This window comes from Notamacropus eugenii, chromosome 1 (genome assembly GCF_028372415.1).
Source record: "Notamacropus eugenii isolate mMacEug1 chromosome 1, mMacEug1.pri_v2, whole genome shotgun sequence".
Taxonomy (NCBI): domain Eukaryota; kingdom Metazoa; phylum Chordata; class Mammalia; order Diprotodontia; family Macropodidae; genus Notamacropus; species Notamacropus eugenii.
In genome coordinates this window covers 345481824-345503922 of record NC_092872.1, presented here as the reverse complement: position 1 = coordinate 345503922, position 22099 = coordinate 345481824, and the positions used below count along the sequence as shown (strand labels likewise).

The following is a 22099-nucleotide window of genomic DNA, read 5'->3' as shown; positions in this document are numbered from 1 at the left end:
ATTTGAAGAGAGGAAGAATTTCCATGTAAGGCAGCAAAATTAATGAATTAAATACTAATTTATGAATGCTAATCGTAGATGTAAGTTTTAAATGTAGCTGGGCTCTATTAGGTAGTAGCTAAGTAACTAACTACCAGGCTATACTCAGTAGATAATCAGAATGAAGGAGCAGACATAAATAAAGCTTTAGAAGTTGTAGTGATAGATACAGTGAATGAAAATGGAACATTCATGGCCTCGAGGTTTCGGGATAGGTGTGGTTACATTGGACTTTGGTCTGCTTGGCAATTTGAGGTGAAAAGTCCTTAGGCAACTACAACCATGAGGTAGTAACAATTTCTTTCAAATTAGTATTCTAGAATATCATTAGATGTACTGTGCTGTGTCTTATGCTACTTTTGACAAGTTGTACAGTTGAAACCTAGGCTGACAGATAAATATGTTGGGAGTTAGGTACAAAGGTCTAGGGACAGGGTCAAGCAAGTAAGATGCAGCACAGAATTGACCAGCATAGTGTACTAGAGCAAGAAGAAGTCCCAGATCGAGCACAGAGTGTTCCGAACCCTATACTGGGAGCAGGAACAGGTGTGACCTGGTGATTCTGTCACTCATTCCTTAGAGCTGGGTTCTCCTCTAGTTAGCGTGTACTGAGGAGGGGACCTGTTGCTACGGGTGGTGATCTAGGGAAAAGAGCAGTCATGACCCAAGACTGAGTACTCTAAAACTGAACAGCAGCTATGTGACTCTGACTGTTCAACTGGAGTGAGTAGGATCTTAGATGCAGCCCACAGCTTGTTCTGAAACCTGCAGCAGAATAACAAGTTCAGGGAGCTTAGACCAAAGGGGAGCCTCCAGTTCTGTCATTCAGAACCCTTAGAGCCTTCTTATTAGCTGACAGTGGTTGGGTCGAACAGCTCTCCAGTAGAGCTTCAGCAAGGGGTAAGCCCATAGTTGTGTTATTCAGATCTAAATCCAGGTCAGAAGCTTGTAGAGTTTAGACCTGCAAGGCAGAAAGTGAACTTTTCCCTTCTCAGAGTGTTTTGAGCTCTCTTGGATCTTAAGCTGTTTCTGAGATCCTTGAAGAACACAATACTTATTATCTGGAGAAAGTAGCAGGACCCAAGAGAATATAAAATAGGACCAAGCTTGCCCAAACATTCAATTCAGAAATGGTATGAGTCTAGCCTTAATGAGAAGTCCAAACTTAGGAAGTAAGACAGGAAAAATGAGTGAACAAAGAATCTAGCATTAAAGAACTATTACGGTGACAGGGATGTCCAGGTCACCCATATAGGAGAGAATGGCAGCAAAGGCATGATCAGCTTCTCTTAGGATTTTTTTATGATATAATATTCAGGTTCCATAGCCATTTTGAGTTTACTGTAGAATATGTAGGTCAACCCTCAAACATCAATTACTTAGAACTAGGAAAACTAGAAAGCAATTGACTTGGGTAAAGTAGCAAGCTTTCTTCTTACCTCCAGATCCACATCTCAAACTGCCCATAGCGTAATCTCCCCTGAGATGTCCTGTTGGCAATTCAGAGTCACCATTTTCAAGACCACACTTCTTGTCTTTCTTGCTCCACTTCTTCCTCTTTGTTCCTTTTTGTGGTACCATGTTGTCCACCATGTTATCAGAGACACCTTCCTCTTTCATCTCTCAGGATCAGTTTTTAAGTCTTTTCTGTTCTATAACATTTCTTGAATTAATCCTCTGTTTGTATTGTCACCACGCGGGTACATAGATTCTTATCATCACCTGCCTAAACTGTTGTTAAGAATCCTCTTAATAGGTATCTCCACCTTCTAATCTATCTGCCTGTACTCCATTCCTTGTGTCCTTACCCTGAATGGTCTATTTTATGCATACCTCTGATCATGTCAATCCTTTGCTCAGAAATCATTAATTAGTAACTTCCTCTTACCTACTAAAAAAGCCCTCTGTCCTGGAATGCAAGGACCTCCACAATGTGCTGCTGCACTACATTTTTTATAACACTGCCTTCTGCCTCAGGCTGTTTTGTGATTGTTTTGAGGACTGGATCTCCTTATGTCGCCCAGGGTGGAGGTACAGCAGCCAGTCACAGTCCCAATCCCAATACTGATCATCATGGAAACTTTAAATTGCTCCATTTTTCTGACCTGTTCCATTTTGTACCTCCTTAGGTAGCCTTGTGTTTCTCCCCTGCCAGGAGCTCACCATACTGTTGCTAGACTTAAACTTTAACTTTAACCCACTGTCACTCAGAACTCTACACTTCAAGCAATCCTTCAGCCTCAGACTCCTAGCAGCAGAATTATAATTGTGTGCCTCCAGACCTGGCCATACTATTAACTATGCTTGCCTGTTGAAGTCTCACCTGTCCTTCAGAACGTAACTCAGTGGCATCTTATAAAAATCATAGTTTAGAGCTAGAAGGAACTTGAGCCCACTCTCCTTATTTTTCATATATGAAAATTGAAGTCCATAAAGAGGAAATTATTTGGCTAAGTACATACAGTAATATAGCCAGAATTTGAACCTATGCCTTCTCACTCTAAATCTAGTGCTTTCTTCTACACCACTTTCCCTTGTCAGTAACAACCTCCTCCCACAGACCTTATACAATACTGTTTTGCCGACCTCTAAAGTAGCGAGGTATTGTGTATGTTTGTCTTATTCCATCACCTGGAATGCCAGCCCCATCAAGGTGGGGACCATGTCTGAACTCTGTGCCCCCAGCACCTTGAATAGACTTCATAGAAGTATATAATTTAGGGGAATGAATGAAAAATGAAGGAACTTGATGTTGTGAACAGAGTATTGCTAATCCATGCATGAAAATAATGCTGAACAGATTAGTCTGTTCTGGTTGATTGATTTAGCATATAATTTACTAGTGATTTTAAGAAGTAATGTGATTTTGACAATAGGGCCACGTGTTCCTTATGTTTTCGTTAACCAACATTGATTGAATAAAATGAACTGTGTTCATGTAAAATGGAAGGTAACTTTTTCTAAGTATTTTGAGTTCTTAAATCATAGTATTTTATAGCTCATAAATCATGTGGTTTATAAAACATCATCAATTAAAATGAATTGCAGAAGAGTAAGGAGTTGATTCATTTGTATCTTGAAGTAGAAAGTAATTTTTTTATTGTTTACAAATCTGATTAACTCTTTAGCTTGCAGCTGTTTATTTCAAATTGCTAATACTTTTTTCAGGAAAAGGTTCCAAGTAGTTCTTCAAACTATCCTCCAGCTACACAAATTCCTGATGGCTCTAAAGCACGCAGAGCAAAGCTTGCCTTTGATGACAGGTAAAACAAATGGAAATGTGTCTGTGTACACTAGTGATGAATTTCAAATGTGAAAGTCTTATCATGATTAGAGGGCATTGACACTATGTGTGCAAAAAATAATAAAAAATTTTAAGAACATGCATAATTATCCTTCCTTGTGACAGAATATTATCAGTACAAAGCCCACCTCAAGTTGTTAAAAGTGCACTCCAAATTATATGTCCATTCTTACTAACAGAATACTAGCCAGAACAAATGGCTTTTTCTGAGATTAGCCATGCGGATAGTTTCCTTCTAATTTCTATCACAGCTATGTTCAAAGTTATCTCTTGGATTTTTACTGAATCTTAGGAGTCAATTAGTTACTAAGTGCTTTGTACTGGAAAGTTTAGTATTATCCTGAGTGTCTCATTTTGCTTTCTGAAATTTTCAATATATTCATTTGGCTAAATCTGATCCAACAAGCAATTACTCAGTGACTACTATAGTCATGGTACTGTGTCTACGTGCTGGGATGTAAAAACAAAACAAAAAAGCTTATATTTTATTGGGAGAAATGTAACATATAAACAGAAAAGTGTGTACCAGATAATATGAAGAAGAAAACACTAAAAAACAAAGAACATTAGAAAAATCTTCTATAGGATATGACTCGTGAGATGAACCTTAAAAGAAGTAGGGCTTCTAAGAAGTAAATGTGAGGAGGGAATGCATTCCAGGCATAGGGAATAGCTTATGTAGCATTATGAAAGTGACAGATAGAATGTTGAGTTTACAAGTAGATCAGTTGAAAGGTAACAAATTTCATGAAAGGGGAGTAATATAGTTAACTTGGAAATAGATGCTGGCGCCATAATTGCAAAGGGTTTTAAATGCCAAATTTAGGCATTTGCAGTTTATCCTAAGGGCATTAGGAAACTTTATGAAATAATCAACTGTATCTGATTTAAATTTTGCTTGTATAAACCAGTATGCTTGCTACATAAAGTAACTTTTGATTGCATACATTATTTCCTATAACTGAACACTGAACAAATTGAACTACAACAGAGACAAATTAGAATGTGATCTTATGAAAAAATTTTCCATTTCTGTTACAGGAGTTATTCAGCAGACCATTATTTACAAGAAGCTAAAAAGCTTAAGCACAATGCGGATGCGTTGGTATGTTGGGTTTCATGTGTAGCTTTTTGGAATTAGCTGGCAGTTTTTACTTTGATTTTAGCTACCTTTGCGGTACTTCACAACTCTCATTTTCACTAATAACTACCTTCTTTTTAGTCTGATAGGTTTGAGAAAGCTGTCTATTATCTTGATGCTGTGGTATCCTTCATTGAATGTGGGAATGCTTTGGAGAAAAATGCTCAGGAATCCAAGTCTCCATTCCCTATGTATTCAGAAACTGTGGAGCTAATTAAGTGAGTACATGGAGATATCTACATCAGCACGGCCAGCATTGCTGATTCACTGCCCTCGATGTGAAGAATATAGTTGACAATAAAATTTAATCATGGATTGGCAGTGGGGCAACTAATTAAATGACTTCTAAACTAAATGATTTCCTAGGCCTTTTTCTTTGAATTTGTTTGATTCTAATATGTTGGAGGTCGGGAGGAAAGAAGTAACTAGATAAAATAAAGTACTTGGTTTTGCTTACATTTTGTGGTCGTTGATCTGTGTACTTAATGTTACAGATACACTATGAAGCTGAAGAATTACTTGGCACCAGACGCTACGGCTGCAGATAAAAGACTGGCAGTTCTTTGGTGTGTAGAATTGTAAAGTGCCACTTTTGGACCAGGTTGTTCTAGACACAGAAATACTTTCTAACTCAGATACACGCTACATCTGTGTTTTTTGTTTTGTTCTGTTTAGCATTCCATGATCTTGATTGGCATTCCAGGATCTGTGTTATAAGACATAAGTGAAGAAAAGTATAAAACAAATAGATTTTTGTCTTGCTTTTAAATTGCAAGGCTCTATGGAAGAAGGTTGTCTTCTCCCTACCAGACAGACCCCTTCGTCTTGCTTTGGTGGGGTACAGGAGGGTGTGTCGTAATCAAAGTTTTTAACCTCATCTCTCACATTGTCTTTTCTTGGGGATCTAGTAGTGTGCACATGGATTCATTCTCTTCCTTGCTGCTTTTTACCCCATTTATAAGAAGAGAATAAAAATAGAAATATATCTGTTATCTAAAGTGTGGGGGCAGTATAGTGGGCCTGCTTATTATACTTCTCTGGGCTGTTTGGGGGTAGGAAGTCATAGAAAGAGCCAGTTTCAGAATTAGGGGCTTAAGATTGATAATCTTGATGATAACACACTGTTCACTTAGCTAGCTTTCACTCAGCTTTCTGGAATGCTTAAAGAGTAATAATATTACTCCTTAATTCTATTTTAGTATTAATAGTAATCTGTTAAGATTGTGAACTCCTTGAGGGCAGGAACTGTCTCCAGCATTTAGCACAGTGCCTGGCACGTAGTAGGCTCTTAATAAATACTTATTGATAGTAATTTTATCTCAATTTGTAGTATTAGTAGTTGAGTCCTTTTACCTACAAATTAAAAAGCTAATGTCATTGTCAACTTAGTGATAACAGTTTCTTCTTTGTCCTGTGTTGGCATTGTAAACAAGTCTTTCTTCTCTCTCTCTTTTTTTTTTCCAAGCCTTCGATGTCAGTCCTTATTGTACCTGAGGTTATTTAAGCTGAAGAAGGAGAATGCTTTGAAGTACTCAAAAACATTAACTGAACATTTAAAGGTAAATGTAGCTGATAGAAATATAAATTTTGGTTCTCAAACCTAATTTTGCAAAAGGGCCTCCTTCCATTATCCCTAGAAATATCCTTACAGTGTTTTTCAGTATTGGGAGAGGGAAGCATTATAAGCCTCTGAATATCGGGGGATTGAGGAGGAGGAGGTAGCTAATGACTATGGCGAATGTTCATTTTGACGATTGTTGGGATTTAGGTAGGTTTTCCAACAAGACAGTTTTTGGCAAGCTGCTCTTTCAAATCCCATTTTGACCATCTTTGACAGTTTATTTAGCCATGTATAAATAATATTTCAATATATAAATCCATTTTCATTAAGCTTTAGAATAATCTCTTAACTCCTCCTTGCATGTCTCTCTTTTCTGTTCATACTTCTTTTATTAGCATTTAGGACCATCCACAATCCACCCCCCACCCTTGCTTTTTTGAGCTTTCTCCAGCAAGGCTACCCACCGTCCATGAACAAGCTCTGTACATTCCCACTTCTGTACCTTTATTTATATTGTAGCCTTTGCCTTAGATGCCCTTCAGAGTCTTTCTAAATTCTTCCAGGCACAGCTTTTCCATAAACTCATTTCTCAGATGCCACTCAACTACCTTTCCTCAGCTCACAGTAATGTCTCCCTCTTTTGTATTCATATATTTCTTTATTGTCTCTATCACCTGTGCCATGTACATATATGTCTTCTCTCCCTAAAAAGATTGTAAGCTCTTTCTGAGGGCAAAAACCATGCTTTATGCTTGTTTTGGAGAGTACAAAGCTCATATGTAGTAGACATTCAGTATTCATTGATTTGATTGACAAGTAAATTGTGGTTTTTTTGTTTGTTTTGTTTTTGGTTTTGTGTTTGTGTGTGTGTTTTGTCTCTAGAATTCCTATAATAATTCTCAAGCTCCATCACCTGGCATGGGAAGGTAGGTAATGTTATTCTTATCCTGTGAAATAAAAATTATTCCCTAATAGTTATTTTAGTACTTCTTGAATATATAAATTTGTGTCAAAGTGGACAATAAGGACAGTTTGTATGTGCCATACTTCCTCATCATTCAGAATGATGTTCCACACAGCAACATTTGAAAATTTTATGAATTGAATCTAAAGAATTGCCATACTTTTATTCTTAATATTTGGGACAGTCTCAACTAAATTATTAGATACATTTTGCTTCCTTTGAGACTGGAAGGAACTTTTCTGGTATTTGAGTTTGAAACTGTTATTCAGAAACCCTAGAGGCAAATGAGAGAGGTCTGGTTCTTCTCTACTGCATAAAGACTGCTGCTGCCGCCAGCCACACTGTAGCACAGTATCTAGGGAGAAAAGTTTTGGGGGGTGGACTCCTACCCCAAAATACCAGCACCCAAATTGGTACTTAGGGCCACTTCCAGTGATTAATTTGGTTTCAGACCTATTAAATTTGAGGAGGTTACCTAAGTAGAGATATCAAAAAGTACTTGGAAATATAAGTGGAGCTTGAGAGAAATCAGAGCTGCAGATAGAGATTTGGGAATCCAGTGAAGTGAAAGGTCAAGAGAGAGAGGAATCAACAGAATGCTGAGGAACACTGATCTAGGAGAGACGTTTCAGAAGAATAAGTGTATTTGTATCCCCAGAATGCTTAGATGCATTTTCATTCATTCATACCAACACCTGACTACAGTTAATTCCTGCTACATCGCAGTTTTCCCCATCATGATTTTAATATATTGAGGGTTGATACAACAAATTAAATGAGAATTTGATGGGTTTTGTGGAAGCCAACAGTGATAGAAAAAGTTTAGAAACTCAGAAATGCATAAAACATATATATAGTATTGTATAGTATCAACCCAGATTTTACAACAAGGTACTCTCAGTAACCCCATAAGAGAAAAAGAAAAAAGTCAGACCTTTTCTCTGCTACGAAGGGAGGGCCATATAATTTTACCCGGATTTTCCAGATTGTAGGGGTGTCATCCCCTAATCTCCAAGATGTGGAAGTGATAACTATAATAATCCTATGAGTAAAAAGGAATAGAAGAGAGAAGGAACCTATAGTAATATTTCTGTTTGATTTATCCATACTATGTGTAGATTTTATTATTATGGGCTTTTTTATTCCAGTTTTGGTTTTAAAAAATATATCCCAAAGTTAGGACATTAGTATTTTTAACAGTTCAGTTTGGAATTAAAATGCCTATATCTTATCAGTTCTTTCATTCATTTGGTTTGAGATTTAGTTTCAGACTGATCTAGTCTCAGATGTATTTTTATGTACATTCTACATGTATAATCACACATATATAATTACATCTATAATATTTTTTTTTCCTAAATGGATGTCTTACATTACTTAGTATGTCACCATACACTAATATCCATTGATAAGATAACAGTGAATTTTGGAACTTCATCTGAATTAGTCTTACAGAAGCCAAAGGAACATGTAGCTCACATTATGTGTCCATAGGAAACACTGCACTGTTAGAGAACTGAGGATAATTGAAAGCTGTGCCTGCCAACAGTGAATAATCTTGTTAAATAATTTGTGTAACAAAATTACAGTGGTTCAGAACATTGTACTCTTTCATTGTCTATTTTAAGAAACAGTTCTACATTATATGCTTATGGTGAAAAACAGAAAACCAGTTCTTTATTCTGCTAGTTTATGAAAGTCATGAAATCCTCAATCAGTTGCTAACAGTTTAAATTTTGTTATGTTCTGCACATCATATCACAATCAAAGTTGTTGCTTTTTCTTTCTTGTACATACAGCAAAGCTGTTGGGATGCCTTCCCCAGTTTCTCCAAAGCTCTCTCCTGGCAATTCAGGAAATTATACTTCAGGGGCAAGCAGCACTTCAGGAAGCAGTTCTTCAGTAACTATTCCACAGAAAATCCACCAGATGGCAGCCAGCTATGTTCAGGTTACATCCAACTTCCTTTATGCCACTGAAATCTGGGACCAAGCTGAACAGCTTTCTAAGGAGCAAAAAGGTAGATTTTAGGAAATCGGTACATTTAGAGGATAGTGGATGAATTAAAAAAAGCCAAACAAGTTAATTTTTGGTGTAAATAATTCATTATAAGTATTGGTATTTTTAAAGTATTGATATTCATTTTGTGTAATCTATTTTAGGGTTAATGACATTAATTTGAAGATTTTGGGCTTTTAACAAACAAGCTATACAGTTAATACTCTGGTAAACCATACCTGGTATAGACATTTGTTCTCCTAATAGCCTTTTCTGTTGCTTCATTGTGATAGAGAATTAAGCTCCGAATGTACATGCCTGCAGAGAATAAGATGTGATAGCTCCTACCAAGATGGAAAGGAAAGGTTTTGGTTATAGGCCTGGTAAGGGACAATATGTGTGTATGTATGGTCCTATTCAGTGAGAATCAGCCTGGCTGAATCATTATCAGGTTGACCAGAAGGTGTTTAAATTTTTAACTGTCGCAACTTTCAAAGACTTACTAAATTATAGAGAGTGCAATCTCTGTTGGTAACATAATTATAGATCTTTAGGAGGGAGAAAAAAAAAGTTTTTTAAGTTAACCAGTCTCAGTGGTCTGTCATGATAAGGGTGATACTTTTTAAGCTCTTCTAAAAGAAATTTGTGCTCACTCTTCTAGTATTTAAAATATAATGTAAAAATGTATCTTTAATTCACTTTAATTTACTTTTTTTGTAGTGAAAACCAACTAGTCACAGGAATATATCCCAATATCTCCAAAACATCTAATTTTCATGAAAATAACAACAAGATTTGTAGACAAAAAATATCTTCTAAAATTGTCTTATTTCATCTTAATTTAATTCACTAAGAACCCTCTATGTGCTAAATACCAATCTTTATATTTCAAATAAAAGGGAAAAGATAACAATGCCAGATTGAATTGGAAAGTGGAAAATTTCCTAAAGTACCATAGTGCAGAAGAAAGAGTATTAGATTTGGGGCAGTTAGGTGGTACAGTGAATAGCACACCAGCTCTGGAGTCAGGAGGACCTAAGTTCAAACCTGCCCTCAGACTTTTGACATTTACTAGCTGTGTGACCTTGGGCAAATCACCCAACCCCTACTGCCTTGCTTTCCCCCTTCCAAAAGAAAAAAAAGAGTACTAGATTTATTGTTGTGTCAAGTTCATTAAATTGTAATTTTGCTTGTAAATGTAACTCTGGCAGCAAATTCTGGTTAAAAAAAAAATCCATAAGAGGAATGCTTTTGGAGAGAGTGGATTCCTCTTCTACCAAAGATCTTCATCTAGAAGTTTTGGTGATCCCTTCTCTAGGATGTTGTAGAAAGTGTTTTTCGGTACAGGTAAGGTTTAGGTTAGATAACCTCGAGGTTTCTTCTGATGCTGAGATTTAGTGAGTCTATACCTGAGGTAGAATGTTCCCCAGGAAAAGAGTTATTCTAAATATACATTGCTTAATATTTCTCCAAGGAGAGAGGAAAAAAACTTACTTCCATTCTTCCCATGAATTATGGATTTTTTACTGCACTGTCTGCCAGATGACACAACAGTCACATAGGAGACTGTACATGATTTAATTAATGTTTTTGCTCATTTTAGAGTTCTTTGCTGAACTGGATAAAGTTATGGGCCCTCTCATCTTTAATTCAAGCATCATGACAGACCTAGTTCGCTATACCCGGCAGGGACTTCACTGGCTTCGTTTGGATGCCAAGTTGATATCTTGAACCGAAGGATTCTTACCCAGAACATATTCTCGTTGCCTCTGATTTTTCTCCACAACACTGTGTCATATCAATAAGGAAGACTGCCATAACACTGCTTAGTCAACACTAAGAGCACGGAATGCTTCTGCCTCACTGTCTCATGTCAAAGTTGTGTTTTTGGTTTGTTTTATTGTCGTTATTTTTAAACCCAAAGCCATCATGTTAATGGACTTCTAAGGTACTCCCTATTTGGAAAGTTATTTAAGCATTTTTACATCTGCAGCGTATTAATAAGATGCAGTTTTAACTAATCTGAAATGGGATTGAAATTCTAGTTGTGATGCATAAGTAATCAATTTAAGTCATATTTATTTTAATTTTTAGCTGTCCATTTTGGTAGGGCTATTTTAATGATGATTTCTACCTATAAGTTTGTCCTACCAAACGCTTAGCAGGAATTTCATGCAGACTCTTTTATTTATGTACTTTAAACTTTGTTCTCAGTGATGTCTCCATGTGGTGACGCTTATAAAAGAGGGTCATTATATTCTCAAATGTAGAAACATGTATTTAACATGTCTGCCACCTCCTATTCAAATCTTAAATGACAACTACAGTTTAAGTATTGCAGAATTTGTACTTAATGTTAAGGAAAAGGACCCAGAAAGGTTCTTAAACATGTGAGAAGAAATTTAAATATTAGAATATAGCATTCTAGATCAGGGGAAGATCATGTTTGATTCAAGATGGGTTATTATTTTAAAAATCATTATCACACTTAACAATACCATAGCAGTCTCACAGTGTTACAGTTACTAAAATTTAATGAGTTATAAGAGATCAGGTAAGAACATAAACTCTGGGAGATATGCATCATACAGAATTTTTTTTTTTAAATGAAAGGACAATCTTGAACCTTTTTAATTTTGTTGAAACTTTATTTTCTTTGTTTTTGTCAGTTGATACTGCATTGAAACAGTATCATTTACCATTGGAAAAATGGGTTAGAGAACTCCTTAGAGTCATTACCTCTGTCTCTTCCAATGACTGAGAAATTAGAAATTTTGTTTTAACATCACACCCATCTTCAGAATTCTCTTTATTTTATCTTTGTCGACTCATTTGTCATATTCTGAAATGCACGTACAATGACTGCTGTGGAAATGGGCTGGAGTTTGGGTGTGTCCTATTTTACCTTACAACTTAGAGCAAAGTTGTAAAACTGTTCTAATCTGGAGACGTAGAACTTATTTTAATCATGTGTTTACCCCATTGTATTATGAAGGCCCCCAACGAGTGATGATTGTGTCAGTTGGGAGCAGAATATTCACTTTAGAGAAGTTATCTTTCTGATGTAAAAGGAGAGCCCTCCACGGGTTTGAAGTGGCTGCTTTTGTAAAAGTTGTGCACCAAAGTACCTTTCCATACAAGGTGCTTGTTGGAATACAAGGTGAGGACTGTACTGTTTGTACTTTGCTTAGTGCCCCTATCATGTCTGGTGTGCCTTAAATCTTACATTTAGATGAAGACTTTATGGACTGTTTACAGACGAAGCGTCACAGGAGGACCAGGTCTACTGTGTGCAGCTGGTTTTGTGCAGTAGTTAGGTAAAATTTCATTTCCTTTTAAATGTTTCTTTAGGACTAACCGTGTAAAAATAATTGCTTTTATAAATGGTAACCCTTTAGTATAATGTTTAGTCTAAATCTAGTGAGCCTGGATTGTATAAGGCCGCTGAAATAAGCAGATTTTCCTCTCAGTACCAGAAATGAACATATGCTTTCAGGAAAAAAAAAGATTGCACTCAATGTCTGGATCATCATCACGTGCCAAAAGGATGGCAAGTGCAAAAAAAAGGAATTGAATGTTGAGTTGTAAACGTTGTACAACATTGAACATTGCAGTTTGTCCTCTGGGTTTTGGTCTTTTAAATTCACATTTTACAAACTAGCAAGCTTTTATTGTATTATAATTGCGTATTTGTAGGGCTTCCTTGATTGTTTTGTACTTCCAAAAAAAAAGATGGTTTTCTACTGTCGGAGAGGAGGAAGTTAGCAGACCAATGTTGTTTTGAAAACTTTCCTCTGGTGTAGATTTCTGTCAGTTTAGCACCCTTCTGAATTTTAATCTGTGTGAGTGTGTGTGAGAAAGAGAAAGAGAGAGAGAGAGAGAGAGAGAAACTGTTAGGGGCTATATTCAAAGGATAACCTTCTTGTAGAGTCTATAATGATTTTTTAGTAAGAAGATTTTCAACTAGTATCAAAGCAGATTCATTCTTTCTCTTTCAGCTCCATGGTATCTTAGGGGGACCGTAAGGCCTACTGTATTTTATATATGTATGACCTTGTATGACCTGATGGTCAGCAGAAATTTCATGTGTGTGTGCATGCAGATGTGTGTTGGGTGAATGGAAATTCTCATGTGTGGTGAATGGTGCTGCACTAAAATATTCTCCTTAAAATGTATTCATACTGGGATGGTGAATTCTTTTCAGTTGAAGAACATTTCCTTCCAGTAAGTAATGGGCAATAGAAGGTTTGGGTCTGAGTAATTATATTTCAAATGCCATGGTTTCTGGCAGAAACCCTAATAGCAATGGGTAGAATATGGCCTCCCTGCCTCTGTCTACAGTCATCTGGATATTTGGCTCTGTTGTAGGTGACCATTCCACCTCAAGTTTCTTGTGACTTTTTTATTTAACTTTTAAATTGAATACAACTAATGACAAAAGGCTGATCTAACTTTTAATGTACTGATCATTTTTTAAATACAGCTCTTTAATCAGATCACATAGTTCATTAAAGACTAATTTTGTCTGCCTTCTGTCTTACATACATGATTTAGCTAACATTTTACCCTTTATATACAACCAAAGTATGGAACATTGTCATGTCCAACAGTGCTTTTTTCATCCTGGGAGCCTCAACATAGCCTGGCTGAGCTAGGTCCTAGGGACCCCAACCTCATGAGATGGAACCTTTCTTCACAGCCACTGCCTTCACCTGTCAAGATCTTTTTTCTTCCACCCCCTTCAATCCTGCTCCAAGAAGCAGAGCTGTGGCTTCCGCCTAGTGAGGTAGCTCAACCATGATTGTTGTTGACAGCACCAGTACTGCCTCCTTTAAAGCAAAACTTGAAGATGGTGACCTTTTTAGGAGTTCTATGCTGTGATACAAGATGAGATTTGTACATATGTCTGCCAAAGAAGGTGTTTGAAAAACTCTGGCCTAAGCCAACGATGCAAACCAGTCCCAAATAATGTACATTTGGGGAAAAGGCCACTCCTTGTTGTACCAAGAGGGTTCCTATTATTGTGGATGGATATATATATATATATATTTATATATCAGTGTTGCACTTTGAACCACTTGTAGTTTGACTAAATCCTTTTCCTCACATCTATTTCTTCTTTTAATTAAAGAAACATAGTAATCAGACCAGGCTGGCTCAGACAGCTTAATTCTATATTGGCTGATAGAAAGTTTATAATGTTATGGAATTTATTTGATTTATAACAGCTGGGTTTCTCTTTGTGAAGCAAGATTACAGAAAACAAACTTTTCGAAGTTCAAGGCTTTGGCATTCATATTTAATGGATTAAAATAATAATAATAATCCATGGGAATCCAGTGTAACCCCAGGGGTTTTGGTTGAAGATGATTTAGCCATAAAAGGAGTACATTCTGCACTCTTCTTGGTGTGATAGTGAGCAGTTTGAATCTTTAGAATTATGTACACATACTCACTTTATATATAATGTATTTTTTAAAAACCATGAAATCAGTTTGTCTAAAGTATATATGTGTAGTATTTTAGCTTAGTGCACCCATTTCCACATTATTTATTAAATCGATCTAAGTCACTTTCTCAGTGACACTTCTGTCACTTATTCAGTGACATTTGTTGCATAGTAATGTACAAGAGTGCAATGTGTATTCCTTTAGATTAAGAGTTTATTTGCAGTAAGCTCATTCTAAAATGTATCTGTGCCCTTTATTAATATGTTAGGGCTTTGTAGGGGGGGGGGGTGGGATCGGGTGGAGAGGAGTCTTAATTTTCCAATTGCTATTTGGATAAAAATGGCCTCATTGTGTGTTTTATTTATATAATATTTTGCTTTGTCACAGGTGCACTTAGTGGGATTTTTGTATGAAGTAGGATATGTTAAGCCTAAGCAAGTCCAAGTTTTGAATGAACTCACCCCACTGGGGAGTAACTATTGTACAACCTTATAGAGTCTATGACTAGAATTCCTCAATTCTTTGAAACACAGATTTCATTATCTTTAGCTTTAGTATAAAGTATGGTGGAGAAGTGGGTTTTCCCCCCTAGTAATAGGTTATATAGACCCAGACTAATTCTGCATTAAAGTAAATGCTACATGAATTAACTCCCAGATGACTTGAGAGTAAACTGTGACCAACAGTTTACATTAGTTGCCAGGGTTTGGTGATTTCTAAAAGTCTCAGCTAATGGAGAGCCTATTTGGCTCTCTAGAGACCAGAGCTAAACAGTTAGTTGTAAGAGCAGAAGTCAGTTGTCAAAAGATCATTGTTAAAGGCAGATTTTAAAGGTAAAGTACTTCTTACTAAGCTGCATTAGATCTTTAGACCAGCAGTTCAGTTGAAGGAACTTGATGCTTCCACCACAAGTGGTTAAGTTGGGAGTTAGGGCTAGATGTAAATATAGACTTTGCCCTGTGAAAACCTTAAAGTTGCAGACTGGTTCTCATGCTTTTATTAGCCTTTGGAGGATAAGCCCATTAATCTTCCCTATGCCATTATTCAGCATGTCTTAAAATGAGCAAGAAAAGGCTGCCCAGAAATATAGTTGAATTATAACTGTTCACCTTTGAAATTATCTGCCTGTTTTATTTCATCAGAAAAAAGTGACTGGAAATGCTGCCTTTCAAGTCTATGCCATGAGGGCCCATATTTATTCCACTAGCTGGTGATGTAGACTTTCAAAAAATGTCCTTGTTTGTGTGACTTTATGCATAACCCTAGCAAATTATTCAGTTGAGCATTCATCAGTATTGTGGCACTCACTAATTGAGTTGACTGCATTGATACGAATGCCTAAAAGTTCACCTTCTCAGACCAGACATGGTGTTAGCAAGCACAGCTCCTAGAATTTGTATCTGGTCTCCCTTTTGAATGATTTGTATATGGAGGATGAAGTGCTTATATATTTATTGAAAATCCTTTATCTTATTTGAAATTATAATTATTTGGTAAGGGTTTGAGGGTTTTTTTTGTTGTTTCATTTTTGTTTTGTTTGAGGGAGGGATGTTGATGAAGAGAAGCTGGGGTGGGTAGCTAACTTATAAGCCCTGGTTGATCCTAAAGAAAAGATATTGTTAGTGACTGACAAGATGTCTTTATTTGTACATGATTCAAGTCCCTGTTTGACATTTGTTTTATCCAAATTATTTAGGCATCTGGTATTTTCAGCCAAAACTTAAAGTACATACTGTGAGTTTTATTTGTTGCAATACACTTAAATTTCAAGGGATAGTTTGGGGCTCAGAAGTTAGGATTTTTAAGTCAATATGTGCATTTCACGTAATAAAGCTGTTAATGGTGAGCAAAGTATTATATACTAACTAGATTTTTCCACATCTGTATAGTATATTCTATGTATTTTGTGGTATTGAGATTATAGAAAGTTTAGAGTGTCTGAAACATGCATTTAATGTGTATTTTTAAACAAATTTATGGCAATTAAAATATTTGGAGAAAAGGGTATCACATTTCAATTTGTAAAGATCTTTTTAACTACTGTGTCATTAAATGCTTTGTATAATGCAAAACCATAACTGGAAAAACTTAAGTTTAATAAATATCAAATAGATTTTTCTGTATTAAACTTTATAAATGCTATGCTGTTTATACTTCTTTTTTTTCCTCCTAATTTGGATTCTCATTTTGTATTTTTGCACTGGGTTCAGGAATCCAGGTCCTTTGAAAACATGTTTTGGTGGGTATAATTTTTACCTTATCACAACTTACATCGGCTTCTTGAGTGGTCCAGTAGGACTATTGTATGATCCACGTGCATGAAAATCAAATTATCGAAATGATGTTTTACCAAAGTCTTCGCTTTCTTTCTGAGTTTGTCCTTAGAGTAGGAATTGTTCCAATGATAAATTTACAAGATTTTTGAGTTCCTTCTTGGGGATAATTCAGAGCATGGATGTATTTCTTTGATGGTAGTGGGTGCGTAGGTACCAGAATTATTGGCCATGGCTTTGTCACTGGAAAGATAAGTGAAAGACCAGTGCTACGTACACAAGTTTTGAAATTATAGACTTTTGCCTTAAATTTTAACATTCTACCATATTATTCCTATTCTTTAGTGACCCCTTTCCCCAATTTTGCAGACTGAAAATTTTTCTAGTCTTTTACCATAAAATAATAGATTTATTTTTCTATATTCCATATCCCAAAAGCTTGAATTACAGATTTGTCTCATTAAGATTTTTTAGAAATTTTAATTTTTCAAATTTTAACAATAATACATGCTTATAAAAATACACTCTTAAGTTCAAAAGTTTAAATGTCATTTTCCACATGTCCATACTCTTAAGAATGGGGGTATGTTGTGGGGAGAATAGAGTGTCCAAGTTAAAGTATGCATCTTGCCTTTAAATATTAAATGGTAAAACAACTTCACAGATAATTCCAGTAGTTATGCTGCTAATAGTCAATATTCCATAGAACGGAGCATTGGAAGCAGCTGCTTTCTTCTCTTTTCTTAAGTAAATATATTATTCCTGGGTCCCATTGAGGGAACAGCGTCTTTTCCTAGGTGAATAAAAAGATATGTTACAAGGCAGAGGCAGGGCTCTGACTATTCATACATAGATACATATACATATATCTGTGGATAGACATATATATGTATATATATGCACGCATATACACATGTATATGTAAACATATGCATGTATGCATATATGTATACACATATATACACTCACACAGAGATACATATGTATGTAAGTAAAAACCTCTTTATTGTCTTGCCTAGTTTTGGAATCTCGTAAGGTAGAAAGTGGAATTTGTCTTTCTAAAAGGTCCTGATCACCTGAATTGCTAAGCTGTTAGTGAAAGAGAAAAGAAGCAAGCTTTGGTCCTTGGACCCTTCTGAAGGTCTGCCAACCACCCCAGACTACAGTCCCAATTTTGTCCCAGTCATGAAGAACCAAGAATATGATACATGCTCCCTTTCCTCTTGTCCTCCCACAATCTAGGCTAGTGTTTCCAGATTATCCCTGTGACTTAAAAAACTTTGATCTCCTGAGCCTGACAGGCATTCTTTTCCCTCTGTGCCAGCTTTGGCAGCTAGGTGGTACAGTGGCTAGAATGTGGGGCCTGAGGAACTCAGGAAGACCTGAGTTCAAAATCAGCCTCAGACACTAGCTGTGTGACCCCGAGCAAGTCCATTAATTTCCTGTTTTCTCATCTGTAAAATGGAAGTAATCATACCGCCTACCAATTATGGTTGTGTAAGGATTAAATAAGATAATACTAAGTTGCTTAGCACAGGGCCTACCACATACTACATGCTATACAAATGTTAGCCATTATTATTAGCTATTATTATCTCTTCTCCATTCATACCCTCCCTTTCCATTCCCCCCCTCCCCACCCCCAAACACACACATATATACACATAGCCTCAGAATTGTGGGTACCTGCATAGTCTTGTGATGCATTCGGAGTTATCACGACAAGATGCCCCAATAGGCCTGAGGGAGACACTTCGCCAGAAGGGGGTCATCCTTCTTAGTCTTCTCTGCACTGAGCTCTGCTGGGGCAAGGGAGATGACCCCACCTAAGGAATAGGGTGGAAGATGACAGTCATTACAGATACACTTTAAGTCATGTCTCCAGCATTCCTCACAACATCCCTGTGAGATTAGGACAAGAATAAGGTAAGCCTTTGTTTAGCCCAACCTCAGAGGCATCTAGATGGCCCAGCATGCCAATCTTCCTGAGTCCAAATCTGACCTCAGAGCAGCTTTGTGGTCCTGGGCACATCACTTAACTGTTTGCCTCCATTTCTTCATCTGTAAAATGATCTGGAGAAGGAAATGACAAAACAGTCTTTTCCAAGAAAACCCCAGATGAGGTCGGAAAGAGTCTGAACAACTGAACAGCAACAAAAAGACCTAGGCTTAGGGAGAAAGGTTTCTCTAAGAGGGAAGAGAGTGAGGGTGGAGCAGCCAAGTCATTTCTCAGGTGGACGTAGGTCCACTTTCCCTCAGGAATCTTACCATCTGCCCACAAGGCCCAGAGTGGTGGGTCAGGGCTTACCCCTTCTGCTTACCTGTCTCAGGAGCAGCAGGCACACCATGAACAGGGCTAACAGCTTAAGGGGTCCCATAGCAGTGTGTAGGAAGCTGGAGATCTGAGTGCCAACACAGACCTCTTGTCTTTTATAGGTTGAAATCAGCCCAGTGATTAATGTTCCAGGGGGCAAAGGTTGGAGCAGAGATCAGGGAAACTTTAATAAGTTAATGTCTACTAGAGCAATCTGCTCAAGGTCTGCCTCTTAGGCTAATTCTGTTGGCTGATTCCTCAGTTGACCTTTGAAGTGGTTGTTAACTGGCCTAGTTTAGATTTTACCCCTTTAAGAAAAATTACATCTTGACTCCCACCTTTTTTTCCCCTTTTGACGTCCAAGTTAGGAACCTGATCGTAAGCAATTGATATCACTAATCAAAATGTTCCAGTAATTAGCTCTTAAAAATAACATTAATAGTTGCATCTCTGTTTAGGGAAGGACAAGTGTGTGTGTGTGTGTGTTTGTGTTTTAAAGTGGGGGTCATTGGAGCTACCATTTGTCATAAGTGCATTTTCTAGTCTCAAACTCTGTGTGGATAGCTGCCTATTTTAGCAAAATATGTTTTGTTGATTTTTTAAAATAATGCGATCAATTCCCAATGACTTCCTCACCTGTTCTCAAAAGGTCCCTCCTTCAGAATAAAGTAGATACACAAATAATTCAAGTCAACACACTGGCCATATCTAATGATCTATCCCTCATCATCTCTGTATGCTGCTAGCATATACTTCTTATTTCATTTGGTGTTCGTTTTATGTGTAATTGTGTTGTGAATTGTTCTAGTGTTCATCTCTCACTTAACACAACAGATAATATTAAGAAAATTAATTGTAACAATTTATACAGAAGACTGTTGACAAACCATAACATTCATCTTTGCTTATAAAATGAATAGATCTTTCCTTAATATGATCAATGGTATCTAAAAACAAGAGCTAGTATCTGTAAATGGAGAAATGTTTAAAGTCTTTTCAATAAGATTAGGGGTAAGGATGTTCATTATCAATACTATTATTGATACAGTGATAGAAATGTTAGCTAAATGGTCATAAGACAAGAAAAAGGAATGAATGAAATAAATGGGCAAAGGGAAAACACATCTTTTGCATTTTAGGTTCAACTAAAATTAATTGAAACAATAATATCAAAATAGCAAGATATGAAATAAGCCTACCAACTCACTAACCTTTCCCGCATATTGCTGACAAGTAGAGAAATTTCATTTAGAGTAACAAGAATGCATGAAATGTTTGGGAGTCTACCAAGCCACACAAGAATTTTATGAAGACAAACATTAAAATATCTGAGTAATTGGAAAGATAAAAATTACACATGGTTGAACCAGGTTAATATAATGAGAATGACTGCTACTAAAATTCACTTATTTGGGGGTCAAGAAGTAGAAAAAATTATAACAAAATTCATCTAGAAGAACAAAAGTTTGAGTCTCAAAAATTCTCAAAAAGAAAAAGTGGGAAGGAAGGGGACCTACAGTACCAGATACTAACTTGTTCTACAATCATCATCAAATCTATTTTGTACTGCTTAAAAAATAGACAGGATGATCAATGAATATATGAGAAACAAAAGGCTTTGCAAAAAAACAGAATAGCATATATTCTGTAAACCCGTAGACTCCAACTAGTAAGGATTCACTAATAACTACTAGGAAAACTGGAATGCTCTATGGTAGAAAAAGAGCAAGGGTTCTTAACTATTTTTGTAGCATAGATACCCTTAGCAGTCTGGTGAAATCCCTCAGAATAAAGTTTTTAAATGCATAAAATGAAATACAAAGGATTACAAAGGAAATCCAATTGTATCAAACTAGTTGTCAAAATAATCATTTTAAAAAGTTAATGGACCTCAGGTTAAGAACATTTCACACTGTGTACCCCCACTAAGCTACAAATGGATATGTGGCGCAGATTTAAAAGGTCACATCATAAGAGGAGGAAGAAAGGAAGTACCTTTCATAATTATAAGTAGGGGAAACCCTTCACCAAACAAATGGGACAAAGATGGTAACAGGAAATAAGATGAAAAATTGTGATAAAAAAAATTGAAAAAGTTTTGCACAACAGAAGACAATGCAGATTGAATTAGAAAGGAATCTTACCAGTTAGAAACAGTTGGAGAAAGTTTCACTGGTAAAGATAGGATATCCAAGATATAGAAGGAACTTTAAGATATGAAGAACAAGAGGCATTATAGATAAATGGCTAAAGGATATAGCCAATTCTCAAAAGAAGAAAAGCAGTGTGTGTGTGTGTGTGTGTGTGTGTGTGTGTGATGGGGGAAGGGGAGGGATGTGTCCCAAATCACTGATAACAGATGAAATTTCAGACGGCTTTGAGTTTCAACATTACACACATTAGATTGGCAGATGACAAAGGAAAATGTTGAGGCTGTGGATGGACCAGTATAAAATGCAGAGCTCTGAATTGGTCTGCTCATTCTGGAAAGTAATTTGGAACTTTCCCCTCAAAGTCACAAAGCCATGTGCATATGTATGTGTGTATGTTGTGTATCTATGTGTATATATATGTATACATATATATACACATATACATACACATATTAACGCAGCAATATCAGTAGTAGGCACATACCTCAAAGAGATAGAGTAAGAGAGAAAAAGGACACTTATGTACAAAAATATTCATAGCATGTTTTTGTAGTAAAAACAGGAATCTAAGGAAGCACTCATTAACTGGAGAATGACTGAACAAGTCCTAGCACTATAAGAAATGGTGAAAAGGACACATTCAGAGAAATCTGTGAAGTATGTATGCACTGATGTAGAGTGAAGTAAGCAGAATCAAAACAACTTAGATATAATCATTAAACTTTAAAGAAAAACAGCTTTGAAAGACCTAGCAACTCTGGTTAATGCGATGAGTAACCGGAATACAGAGGACCAATGATGAAGCATACATCCCATCCATTAACAGGTAATAGAGTAGAAGTGTATAGTGAGACATTCATTCTTGGACAAAGTCTATGTGTGGATTTGTTTTGCTTGACTTT

General features: G+C 36.4%; 2 protein-coding genes across 4 annotated transcripts in view; one reads left to right on the top strand and one right to left on the bottom strand.

Moving 5' to 3' along the window:
• The window catches only part of AFF4 (ALF transcription elongation factor 4), a 92617-nt gene extending 76018 nt beyond the window's left edge, over positions 1-16599 (top strand). For all 3 annotated transcript variants that reach the window (XM_072630031.1, XM_072630032.1, XM_072630033.1), the window contains 8 exons: positions 3208-3302; positions 4385-4448; positions 4566-4702; positions 4979-5050; positions 5950-6043; positions 6928-6971; positions 8809-9029; positions 10611-16599. In XM_072630031.1, the coding sequence (XP_072486132.1) occupies positions 3208-3302; positions 4385-4448; positions 4566-4702; positions 4979-5050; positions 5950-6043; positions 6928-6971; positions 8809-9029; positions 10611-10738 (855 nt within the window). In that variant the 3' untranslated portion in view covers positions 10739-16599. The remainder of the gene's footprint in view (positions 1-3207; positions 3303-4384; positions 4449-4565; positions 4703-4978; positions 5051-5949; positions 6044-6927; positions 6972-8808; positions 9030-10610) is intronic.
• Positions 16022-19158, bottom strand: LEAP2 (liver enriched antimicrobial peptide 2). The gene is made up of 3 exons (XM_072630035.1): positions 19052-19158; positions 18417-18556; positions 16022-17523 (listed from the first exon to the last, which is right to left on the bottom strand). The coding sequence occupies exons 1-3, from the start codon at positions 19106-19108 to the stop codon at positions 17487-17489; spliced, it is 234 nt and encodes a 77-aa protein (XP_072486136.1). The 5' UTR covers positions 19109-19158; the 3' UTR covers positions 16022-17486.
• Positions 19159-22099: the final 2941 nt, after the last annotated feature.